The sequence below is a fragment of the Python bivittatus genome, unplaced genomic scaffold, assembly GCF_059951505.1.
Source record: "Python bivittatus isolate LINGU-HERP-01145 unplaced genomic scaffold, Pbiv_v1 ctg000610_np1212, whole genome shotgun sequence".
Taxonomy (NCBI): domain Eukaryota; kingdom Metazoa; phylum Chordata; class Lepidosauria; order Squamata; family Pythonidae; genus Python; species Python bivittatus.
Genome location: NW_028277088.1, coordinates 1,556,446 through 1,569,515, shown reverse-complemented (window position 1 = coordinate 1,569,515; position 13,070 = coordinate 1,556,446). Strand labels below are relative to the sequence as shown.

Genomic DNA, 13,070 nt, shown 5'->3' with positions numbered 1-13,070 from the left:
GTTTTTTCTATTCTTTTTGAGACTTTTGCAAGAAGCCTCCTATGGTTTATATAGTCGATTTGACTAGCAATCTTTGGAATTCTTAGTGACTTCTCAAACCACTTTACACATCTAAGTCGCCTGTTTCAACTATTTTAAAATCAACCTTCTTAAAATGCAGTTGGGATCCTATCCCAGCACAATCCAGTTATGAAAGTCTGGACAGAGAAAAACACACTCAGGTTGAACTCTGCAGAGGATGGGATGTGGTTTGCAAGGCAATCAAAACCAGTGAATCCCCTGGACTGAACTACTGGAGTCCTGCTTGGGGATCAGGTGGCAGGGAGGGTCTCTGCGCAACTCCCTCTTGTGCTCCAGTTAATGCCCATCCCTGGATCAGGAGGCCCCGCTGACAGTCCCATATGTCTTGGTCACCACTCTACTGGAACGTACTCTGTTTGCCCTTGAAGCCCACCTAGAACAGTGTTTCTCAATCTCAGCAACTTTAAGACGGGTGGACTTCAACTCCCAGAATTCCCCAGCCAGCATGCTGGCTGGGGAATTCTGGGAGTTGAAGTCCACCCGTCTTAAAGTTGCTGAGATTGAGAAACACTGGCCTAGATATTACAGCTTATCCAGAATACAGCTAAGAGTACCTCCTGGTTTGTCCATATCATTCCTGCAAGAAGTGTTATCAGCTGGCTTCCAGGTGTAATTCAACAAGTTGCTAGTTGTTATCTTTGAAGCCCTAAGTTTATATATCTATTATTGAATTTAGAGGCCACTGAACTGCAAATGACTCTGGGCAGCTTAAATAATATGATAAAAGACAATAATATCAAAAAGAAGCTCATGAAAAATCCCAAACACCTGGAAGGAACAAATACAACAATCCAAAGAAAAACCAACAGGGGCTCAACAGCCCCCTTACCAGAGGCCTGGGAGCAAAGCCAAGTTTTCATGACTTTTAGAACTCCATCAGGGTTGGAGCCACACAGATCTCCGGGGCGATGCTATTCCACAGGGCAGGCACCGCAACAGGGACAGAGAACTTTCTAAGTCCTGATAGATGGCATTATTTCATGGAAGGGACCTGGAGCACCCCGACTCTGTCTAACTTTATCAGGTGGGCAGACCCTATTGGAGATAGATGGTTCCTTAAATAACCTGGCCCTATTCCACTAAGGGAGCGATAACCAGTACCTTCAACTGCACCCAGAAGCCAACTGGTAACTAGTAGTTTGCAAAGCAGCGATAATACATGGGCACATCATGGTGCGCCCATCCCTACCTGCGCCACCACATTCTAGACCAGCTATAGCTTCTGGATGATCTTCAAGGGCATACCCATGCAGAGCGGGCTACGGTAGTCCAGCTGTGAGGGGACTAAGGCATGAGTATCCGGAGTGCCTCCCGATCTAGGAATGGGCATAAGACGGATCTAGGCCCTCCTGGTCAGTTACCACCTGCTCTTCAAGTAGGAACTGTGAGTGACGGTCTGGTATCAGCAGGGCTGTCCTGTCTTAGTGGCTTCTGCTCATCCCTCAGGTCCCCTCCTGGAGGGACTGAGGTTGTTGGGGACCACAAGGTCACGCCTTCCTGACAACTGTTCCTCCCTTTTGAAATCATGCTCCACCTGAGGTCAGATCAGCACCAATCCTGCTGAGGTTCAGAAAAGCCTTTAGGAACTGTTGCATGGCGGGTCCCTTCCCCACAGTAAGCAATTGTTTTGGTTATCCCCCTACCCCTTTTAATTCTTTCTATTTACTTTTGTATTATTGTAAGCTACTCAGAGCCTTTTTGGAATTGAATGAGACATTTAATTTGCAGAAAGAAATTCATACAATGTCCCACTGACATTTCATGACCTGACCGAGATCTAAAGAGCCCCTCTGGCTTCCGGTTGAGACCAAAAGGCCTTTTCATTACTTCAGTCTCTCCGAGGAAGGTCAGAAAAAAGGCTTCGCTTCCCTGTACTGTATTTAAATAAGATCTTGTTGCAACAGGACCGATTTGAGGTGAAATTAAATTTATTCACTTTATTTTTACTTTTTTGGGCTTGTTAAGTACTAAATCTACATTATTTCATTTCAAAAAAAAAAAAACATACTTATTTAATGGTTTTTCTCCCTTTTCTCACCTTGCTTTTTTTGGGTAAATTAATAATTGTGAAGTGCTATGGGGACTGTCAATTATGAAAAGCAGCACATAAATAAAGTAAAATTGGCCTTTTCTTCCTGTAAGTAGTTGATATCTTGGGCTAGATCCCCATGATTCAAAACACACACCTACACCTTCTTTTCCAAATATTGCTGCAATGCAGCAAGGGGTCTATATAGCAACTAAAGCTGACTTGGGCTTATACAAGCGGGCACAATCTTTTGAACCTGAACTTTTTGCCTCTATCTCATGACCCAAGCAGGCATTTCTTGAGTTTAAGAGTCCTTTTCATCTGATAGAGATCCGTCAGTTGACTAGCAAATACTCTAAAACAGTGCTTTAGAAAAACGTTTTCCTTCATTACCCAAATTCAGGGGGGAAGGAAGGTGCTGGTGGGTGGTGTATGTGAACGAAGGGGGGAAGAAGGATGCAGTGCAAGTGAGCAAAAGACGTGGTGCATGCAAGCGAGCGAGCGAAGAAAGGCCGGGGTGGGTGGGAGAGTCTTGCCCAAGCAACTTGCAAGTTCCCCTGCTGGCTTCCTCATTGACTTTGCTTGTAGGAAGCCAGCAGGGAAGGCTTCAAATGACGATCACATGACCACGGGACATTGCAACCCGTTCTAAGTGTGAGCTGGCTGCCAAGTGCCCAAATTTGTTCATGTGACCGCAGGGGTGCTGCAACAGTTGTTAAGTCCCTTCCTTCAGCACCATCATAAATTCAAACAGTGGCTGAATGAATGGTCATAACTCAAGGACTACCTGTATTATAAAAACATTGTCACTGAATGATCTTTATGTCATTTCAACAAATTACTATTGGTAATTTTATCCATTTTTGTCTTAATAGGAATACGTTGGGAGATTTTTGAGTATATTCTAGTACACGTGGCAATCTTTAAGTCAATTAAATGTCCCTGTTGGGATTGGGTAATGGGTTCATGTGTCGTTACCCAAAGAAAAACCACTTTTACCCGATTTTGGATAATTTGCCCTGGCTTGGGAAACACTGCAATACAATATTATATAATACCAGAAGCTGCATCTGCCTTTTGTTTCTGTTGGCCTTCCCCAAGGTCATCCGATAGCAACTGCAAAATTGAGCAGCCAAGACTGAATATTTACCCTGGCATTTCCCAATTGCTCTCACCCTCTAGGTCTCTGTGAGAGGAGTCAGAACCAGGCTATTTTCTGCTTTGATTCATGGCTACTACTTGCATTTCTCCACACCTCAGGGCCCATCTCTTGAACCACGATGCATAGTGAAGTGCGCACCCCAGCCCATCCAAAGACATTTCCCCTACTCCTAGCTATTCTACTTGATCCTGAGTCTTGGAATCAGAGATCTGACACCCAGCCTCACAAACGCTCCTAAAGGTCCTCTCCCTCCTCCATTTGGCTGAAATGGAGTGTGTAGCACCCCTTAAACGGCTGTACGTTATAAACTTTTGGACCCTGACAAAATCAGGACATTGACTTCAGGGCGAAGCAAGCACACAAAAGCATTCTGAACGCCAGAAATCGAAAGCTGCTTGCCAGCAAGAATTTTAGCAACCTGGCAAGTGTTACCATTCTAGTCAAGGGGTGCCAACTGCAGGATGGGCTGTGACTGGCAATAGACATGCGGAATGTGACGGCAACAACTGCATTTATGCTGCTGCCCTCAAGTGCAAGCTGCAACAGCTTGTACTACAAGTGCAAATATATCCACACTGTGCTGCTCCATACAGTCCAGCAGTTAATAAACACACTAGACTAGTCCAGTGTTTCTCAACCCTAACCCTTGGTGTGCTCACTTTCATGCCAAGTACATAAAGCAGTGTTTCTCAACCTTGGCAGCTTAAGAGGTGTGGACTTCACCTCCCAGAATCCCCCAGCCAGCCGTGTAGACAAATTGGCCCTAAGCAAAAATGAGCCTGTCTCTCCCCCTCTACCAGCTGCCATGAAAATGGGTTGAATTACAATTCTCCATTTTCCCAGCTAGCCTGAGGATGGCCCAGGCTGGCTGGGTATTCCGAGAGCTTCATTCTGACCCATTTAGTGGATTCTAGATTGGGGGAAACATCATTCAGGTTATAAAGTAAACACTGAAGGCAAACGCAGAACCAGCCATCCTTCCATATAAGGGGCCGCTACGGCCATATGGGATGCAAGCAAAGGAAAAAGGATGTTATTATTGGCCACAGAAGTTTCAATTTAACACAAATAAAGCCTATCTCTATAGAGAAAGCTAAAGAGAGAGATATTCCATACCATAGGCATTGATAGCCAGTTTGGCATAGGGGTGAAGCTGCTGGCCTAGAAACCTGGAGACCAGGATTTTTAGTCTCCCCTTAGGCAGGAAAACCGGCTGGGTGACTTCGGGCCAGTCCCTCTTTCAGCCCAACCCGCCTCACAGGATTGTTGTTGCGGGGAAAATAGGAGGAGGCAGGAGTCCGAGGGACGTTGAACGCCTTGAGTTATATATAAAAAAGGCGGGATTAAGAAAAACTCAAATAATAATAGTAATAATAAATATTATTAGTATTTAAGTCTGTGGTGCCTGTTTAAAAATTATTACAAATCAAAACCAAGGCTTGAAGATCTGAATCCGTTTCCCGAGATCCCATTGAGATCATGGCATTTGCATGAAACTGAAAAAAAGTACAGAGGTCTAAATAATCCATTCCTTCTGTGGTTGCTGATGGCCAAATAACTTTCCTTCCCCACCATGCAGACAGAATGGAAGGGTTTTTAATAAAGTTTATTAAGCCTGAAAAGAAAAGAAAAAAAGAAAAAATCTGAGGCATGTAAGAAATTCAAAAGAAAGGCTATACCAGGAAAAAAAAAGTTGCTGTGCAGCCAAAGAGAAAAATGCTTCCTGCTGTTTCTGAGCACCAAGGACAAAGCATTCGTCCCCAATTCTTGGCATTCCAAAATGGATGATGCAAAAAGAGCCCAAACGGCCCTTTTTGCTAGTCCCGCTGTAGGCAGGAAAAACCAGCTGGATGACTTCGGGCCAGTCCCTCTCTCTCAGCCCAACTCACCTCACAGGGTCGTTGTTGTGGGGAAAAGAGGAGAAGGCAGGAGTATGAGTGATGTTCGCTGCCTTGAGTTATTCATAAAAATAAGAAAGACGGGATTAAAAAAACTAAAAAAAAACCCTGCCCCTTTGCATCTACCCCCTCCTTATCTAGGCCTCTCCCTTTATCTTCTCTGTCACACACCAACACGCTCCGCTCGTGGACAGGTATGCTTTTTAGACTGCTGATAGCATAAAGTCAAGTTTTGAATTTCTGTATTTGGCTCAGTGTTTCTCAACCTTGGCGACTTTAAGATGCACGGACTTCAGCTCCCAGAATTCTGGGAGTTGAAGTCCACGCATCTTAAAGTCGCCAAGGTTGAGAAATACTGATTTGGTCTACCAAATGTGCTCGGTGTCTGAGTTTTTCAAGGGTACCATCTGCTCCCCTCCTGCACCCATCTATTTAACTCACTGCATTACTTTAGAAAACTTTGGCACAAACAATGTATATGTTAGTATGAAAGAACTATACAAACTACTTTTTTTAAAAATTTAAACAGAAACCTAGCCAACAATGCTTCGTGAGAAACAGAAATCAGGGATCAGCTCAGCCACAGAAATGTGGAATAAGGAACAATTCCCTTTTCCATTTCATCCTGGACTATTCCTTGACACTGGGAAGACAGCTCACGAGAACAGGCCCTATATTAAGCCTTTACCCCATCAATAAAGTGCATCAGACAGTAATTATGGCTTTCCCCCCTGCAACTTCAGCTCTGGGGCTAACAGCGCCTGTACCCTAACACTGAAGGAAATGTAGCCACATCAGCTTCCATTTGAATTCTGCAGAAAAATGCTAAAGGTTTGCTCATCTAATAAGCCTAGAAAATGAAAGAGGGTGTGCTTTTTGCCAACAGCAGAATACAGATGTTAATCTGTGTGACAGGTGAGAACGTATGTCTGCACGCTACAGAGAAATTTCATTGTGATCCGGAGCCAAATATGAAAGATTACACATCTGACTCTTACTAAGGGTAAGAATAAGGGATTCTTAGAATAAGAATAGAATAAGAGATTTTTACAGTGCCAGCACTGCTGAGTGTTACACAAAGGGAAAGCCACTACCTGACATCAAACATTAAAAATATGCTTGAATATAAAATTAGCATATTACGTTCAACAGCCACAGCTTACTCAAATATGGTCTTATACTGTGGAATAAGAGGCCTTAATGTTTAGACTCTTCAGAGTCCATGGTGTCCTCACTTTCATATAGGGCAGTGTTTCTCAATCTCAACAACTTTAACATGTGTGGACTTCAACTCCCAGAATTCCCCAGCCAGCATGGCTGGGGAATTCTGGGAGTTGAAGTCTGCATGTCTTACAGTTCACAAGTTTGAGAAACACTGATATGGGGTAAATATAAGGTAAATGGGTAATCACCAAGTGGGCAAAAACTGCTACAGGCTCCATGTAGCCTGAAAGCTTTTTCCTAACCACAACCACAGAATGGAGGACAGTTAACAGATTGGAGAGAGATACTATTTATTTCCCTAAACTGAAGGTTACTAGTCAGAGTAAAGAACCACACAAGAGGGGAAACCAATTAAGAGACAGATATGGGTTGATATAGATAAGAACAAGAGGGTCTACTACTGTCCAGAAGTTGAATTTTTCAGACCTATTATCTCTAATTTTTAATCTCTAATTACTTGATTGTTAAGATAATGGATCCATTGGAACCGGAGTCTTAATCCAAGGAAAAGGACTAAGTTGACATATTTGTGTTCCCAGCAAAAAGGATAAGTAAACTACTTCATCAAATGTCCTAAAGGATTTTTCACTTCCTAAACACATTGTAAAAGTCAGGAGTTTGACCCTAACCACTTCTTAATGCATTCTTATTAACTCCATGGATGACTGAATCAATGCAAATATATTAATTATCAGACACAAAGAGAGCCAGGTTGGTGTAGTGGTTAAGGCCCCAGGCTAGAAACTGGGAGGCTGTGAGTTCTAGTCCCGCCTTAGACACAAAGCCAAGGGAGTGACCTTGGGCCAGTCACTTCTCTCAGCCTTAGGAAGGAGGCAATGGCAAATCACTTCTGAAATCCTGCCAAGAAAACTGCAGGGACATGTCCAGGCAGTTGCCAGGAGTCAACGCTGACTCGAAGGCACCCCCTCCACCAAAACCTCAGACGCAAATAGTATGAAACTAGCCTGAAGGAGACGTTATGTTCAATAGATCCATGATTTAATTCTAGTGGCAGAGCTGCTAGGTAACAAAGAAAATACTCTTGTTTACTTATGGATGAAAAATGGCTCTTGGACATCATGCTGGATTGAAAGGACCATCCATGGTGCAGTGAAGAATTTCCCTCCCTGATAACATTATGGTAAACCATGCTATCAGCTCTTTGGTTCCAATTTGGAGAGGTGGCCAGCAATGGAATCATTACTCATCCTACCTTAAAGATGCTCTGATGCTTTCGGCAGCGCTAATGTCATCAGTCTTTCCTGGAACACTTACCTGTTTCTCCTACATCCACAGCCACGTTCCAGGTCTTTGTGTGAGCTAAACCAAGGTTATGCTGGTTGCTAGCCATTCCCTGATGAACGGCTCTTCCACTACGGTGTACGTTTTCAGCACAGGGAGACACATGCATCCTTTCCTTAGCTGATGGGGAACAGTTGCAGAAACCCATGCTGAAAACGTACCCTGCTGGATCTGTGTGCTGTGCAGGTTCCAGTGGATTGTGTTTGGCTGGTCGACCCTGTCTTGGATTCAAGGCTTCCAACCAGAAAGGCCTTGAAACGCCAAGCCAGAGTAGCTGTTTGATGTGTGAAGAGGTGTATGTATAAAAAAAGGAATAGCTCACTCGATCCTCTCCCGCCAGGAATAGGGGGATTCTCCCAGAGCGACATCCATTGCCGGCAATGGACGCACCAAAATTACGTCGGCATCAATGAGTTAGCCACCTCTGTCCTTTCATTTTCGACCTATAATATTTCTCATGCATCATCCAGCTTCCCAACCATCTTCCTGTTTTCTTCACAGTACGCACGCTAGGTTCTCTCCTTTCTTCAGGACGGAGTTGGAAATGGAGTTGAGAAAAGGAGACTCATGGTCAGCTGGGGATGTTAACAAGCTCCTTGCTGCCCTGAGAAGCTGGATGGAAATGGTTGAAATTACTACAAGGGGGTCAGCATTAGAGGTTGGGAAGGACACAGCTTTAAGTTACAAGCTTGGCACACCCTCCCACCCAGTGCTTCCAAAGTATGACACAGTTGACCAGCGCACCACTGGAAGACTCTAAGAACCACCCATATTGACCTTTTCTCTTCCAGTTTTGGTCACTGAACAGGGTGAGCAGATTACAGGTCTTTCCCTGAGACATTTCTCAATATTCTTCCTTTTCATCTGGTCAAAAAGATAAAATATGCCATTTATCAGCAATGCTTCCAACCTGGAACTCGTTACAGAGTTTTTGCTCCAATGGTCAAGTGACCGTCCTGAAAAGGTCAGACAGAAGCAGCTAACTCTTAATGCCATGAGAATATACAGGACAGATTTTAGTAAACCCCAAACATGGGAATATAAGAGGGTGTGATTTCAGATACATGGATGCCACTGCACTGAGAACCTGCATCAGAGATTTAATTAGATCCATATACCCAAAGTCAGTCCCTTAAAAGCCCCATCCTGGCTTTCTGAATATTACTATGTGATATCAAATAGTAAATAAAAGGGCTTTAAAATCTGAAACAGTAACTTCTGATAGATAATGATTCCATAGCTAGCCAAGATTTGAGCCAAGAGCCAGAAGTATCCCAAAAGGGAAAGAAACAATAAAAGAGCTTAGCAAAATATACATATTTCCATGCTTTACCTCACACCAAGATTAAATTTGTGAATTCTGAACCTGCAATGTAATTAAACTGCTCTTAGAAGTTTTGTTCAGACCTAATTTTAGTTCTGCTCTTCAATGCCCGACACTGGGGCACAGACTGACAAGAAAGTCTGGGGAATGAATAAGACATGCAGAGATGAAGCTAAGGCGCAACCCCCTGTAGCTACAATCTTGTAGAAATATTTTCTCCCTAATGCACAAGAGTGAGTCTGATTAATGCTCTTCCATGATAGAAAGCAACATGCACCAGGCTCACAATATATTCTATTTCAATCCAGACTGGATAATAGGTCCAGGGAACCTCTGAATACAGAATACCAATATTGTAAACATACCAAAAAATACATAAAGAAAAATGTAACGAGGGATAGGAAAGGATGAAGTGCACCTGATGTCTTCTCTCTTCACCTACTGGGTAGAATAACACTCTTGCAAGCAACCACAAAGTTGCCACTGCAGTGTGCAATGCACACTGTACACACTCCAGGCAGGATGGGAGCAAGACACCCAGTCTTACTCTTATTCTGACATTCGTTGGCCTGGCTTGCTGTGTTATTAATTACGCACTTCGTTAATACTCTTTTCATTCCCCTGGCAGAATCAATGGTCTCACCGGATACTCACTCTGCAAATCCAACTCAAATTCTTCTGAGAACCAACGATATTAACTTAAAATATATCTACTATGCTCTCTACTAATCTTTTTATAGATAAATGCAAAATTAATCTTTTAACTGGGGGAGAGGGAGGGGAGGGCTTGAGGTCACTCAAGGTCTTTCAGCTTCTTTCTCCACTTGAAAATGGCCACCTGAGCAAATCTGCAGACGCCAGCTCAGGGGAATTATGCCTAACCTCAGAACTGGGTCAACGCTAAATTACACGCAGATTATTGTCAAGAATTCAGACACCGAGGCCGTTCAGCATCTCTCTCAATTTGCATCCCTCCACCTTAAATCACATGCTGAGCCTCCCTTGCATCTCCTTACTGGAAAGCGGCACATTAGGACTCTCTTCTGAAGCAGACTGAAGACCTCTTTCTTAGGTCTTGAGTGGAGAGCTGAAACTGCAAGCCCCGTTTCAAAAAAGAGGCAGGGTCCGAGGAAGGAAAGGATGGGGATTGGTCAAAAATTAAATCAGATTTTTTTTTTCATTTAAATTAATTGGAGCTCATAGGATTATGTCCCATGCAATTAATATTTTTCTACCATTCAAGGGCAACTTTTGGAAAGGCCTTGGAGGAGACGGCCTTGTCTCTGCCGCTGTCCTATACAGAAGCTGAGGCAGGAAAGGGACAGAGACTGGAGATGTTTGCATCTTCTGAAATGTCAAGGGCAAAAGGGACAATCCAGGCTCACTGTGTCTTCCGCTTCTCCTGGAAGGGCTCCCCTATCTTAGTCCTTCCAGGCTTCTGTTTTTTTTCCGGGCTAAGTTACTAACAATTCAGTAGCAATACATCACAACCCCCCTGGGGACCCTGAGCACTTCTAGGCTATTTGCCATGCTTGGAAAAGCAAAACAGGTTTGCAACGTTCATCGAATGCTTTGCAAGAGACAGGGTTTTATATCAAATGAACGACAATTTTACCACATGACCAATAAATTCACATATTAGCAGGAAAACCCATGCCTACTTTGTATTAGAAAACCGTTTTCTAATGGAAGGACTTCCAGTTTGTTTGAAATTAACATACTGAAACTCCAGTTTGCCCAAATTTAAATTGTACCACGCAGGACTCCAAACTCAGTCCTGTTTGTAGATGACGTGACTTCCATTTCCTTTCTACAGTTGAGCAAAATTTACGCCTTCCATGGCTGAAAGCCACGCGGCAAAGATAATGTGGATGGAAATGGGAAGCAGAGATCATGATGTTTCTGAGCATTTCTCTGCAAAGCACATACATGACTTAGTTTATCCCATTCTGGTTTTTTTTCTCCCACATGGGAACCTGTATGTGTGAGCACAAAGAAACACATAAAGGTTTTAGAACCTTAACTGAGAATGCTAACAGCAACTTTTCCAGAGAATCCAACTTACTTTTAGGTCTTTCCAGCAGTCCAGGAGCTTGGTGGCCAAGTCACTCAGATCCACCAACTTATCAGTCTGTTCTTGACTTCTTTCGCTCTCCACGTCTGACACACCTTCCTCTTCATCTTGAGAGGGGGTTTCTGCAGCAACAGAGTCCTCCAGTTTGGGGGTCTGGCTCTCCTTTGCCTCCACCTCAGGCTCCGCCTCCTGCTCAGCAGCGTGGGCTTTGCTGGTGTCCACCAGGACCTCGGCAGTGGCATCCTTGGTGGACTCTTGCTCTAGTGGCTGCTCGTCCACTGCTTCTGGTGGGAGATGGTCTGGATGGTCAAGGTCTTCCTTGTTCTCCTTCAACTCAATCTCGCTGGCTGTGTCGGAGAGCGCACTGTCCATGCTGTTTTCACTTATGATTTTGAGCCTCCGAAAAGCAACCTTCTTAGGAGTGTCTGTCTCGCCCTCAAGGACAGGCTTAGAGGAAGGGTCGGGGGTGTTGAGTGGCGTATGAGCCCGAGATGTGTTCTCACTGGAATAACCATCCCCTTCGCTGAGCTGCGGAATGGCAGACTTGGTCCGGGCCCAGCGCTGGATTATCGGGAGCACTTTGCTCTCCTCCAACATGTTTTTGTTAGGAATAGGCAGAAGCTCCAAAGTCTTTATAATCTATCACAAAACACAACGTAGTGGTGGTTAATTTTCAATAACCAGTACTTTGGTTACAGTTAAGTTTCCTAAAGAGAGCAAGACATTCTAGATTTTTGCCATCCAATGTAGGAGTTCACACTGGAACTGGAAAGTCACATGCTTCCTATGTTTCCTACAGACTACCAACTATAGATTGCTGTCTGAATCAGCAAAGGTTGGTTAGAACATGCATGAGAACATAAGAGGAGCTGCCGTGTACTATGAGTTCGGGATTCTCCTTTCCAGCTGTCCAGAAATGCAACAGTGTCACAGCTCACAATCCCTGGCAGCTGGGAGTTATACAACTACAGGTTCCAATACTGGAAGTAACAAATACTCCATCACTACTAACAGACACTGACTCTCTACAGCAGTCTTTTTCAACCTTGGCAACTTTAAGACATGTGGACTTCAACTTCCAGGATTCCCCAGCCAGCCATGCTGGCTGGAGAATTCTGGGAATTCAAGTCCACACTTCTTAAAGCATGCTAGCTGGGGAATTCTGGGAATTGAAGTCCACACATTTTAAAGCTGCCAAGGCTGAAGAACACTGCTCTAGAATATGAAGTCAAAACATGGACAAAGCGACCACAAGGCCTCGCACTTGCGCGCACGCATGGCGTCACCATCACACTGGCCCGGAACTGCAGCTCCGGTTCTCAACTGTAAGGCAATGTCTGGGGGATATGCTAATGCTGAATGTCACAGCAAACAAGGGAGGAGAGAAGGCAGTGTGCAATCCTGTAGTTTCTTCCCAATTCTCAAAATCAGGATCTGGAAGTAATCCGCTGTAAGGCCAGTTATTCCTATCTAAGTTTAGATGTAGTTGGAAATCAGGAAACGTATCTTGTACAGTAAAACACTGAATAATGGAACATACATAAACAGATTAGATGAAGGCCTCTCATCTGAAATTAATTCTCAGCTTTATGCTGTTTACAGGTCAAATCAAACCCTTTTCCCACTTTCAAATGAATGTACAGTATAGCCATGGGGGTGCATTAGAAATGTACTGGGAATGACAGCTACTGGCATTTTATTTGCACAACTGATTCTGCAAAGTTCCCCCCCCCAAGAATGTTGTTTACCAACTGCTTTGCTAATAACCAGCATAATCATTAGCAAAGACAACGATGCTCAGATGTCACAACTAGAAGCAACGCTGAAAATGGAGATATGAAATCGTGGATGAGCTGAGGAAACCTTCTCTCTGAAAGCTGCGGGGAATGCACGAGTCTGACAGAGAGAAGTCATAAAGCAGCCTTTGGTCTCTTCAGTCCATTTGCTCATTTCAACACCTGCCCATCCGATGTAAT

The 13,070-nt window shown here is 43.9% G+C and overlaps 1 protein-coding gene across 6 annotated transcripts in view; it reads right to left on the bottom strand.

Moving 5' to 3' along the window:
* The window catches only part of SETD2 (SET domain containing 2, histone lysine methyltransferase), a 67,662-nt gene that overhangs the window by 18,144 nt on the left and 36,448 nt on the right, over positions 1-13,070 (bottom strand). For 4 of the 6 annotated variants that reach the window (XR_015797829.1, XM_088150616.1, XM_088150617.1 and 1 more), the window contains one exon: positions 11,086-11,733. Coding sequence is in view for 3 of the 6 variants with exons in the window: in XM_088150616.1 (XP_088006742.1) it covers positions 11,086-11,733 (648 nt within the window). In the remaining 3 variants the exon portion in view is untranslated. Of the gene's footprint in view, positions 1-4,388; positions 4,589-8,018; positions 8,309-11,085; positions 11,734-13,070 lie in introns of all 6 variants that reach the window. The other 2 variants (XR_015797830.1, XR_456348.3) reach the window with 2 other exon arrangements.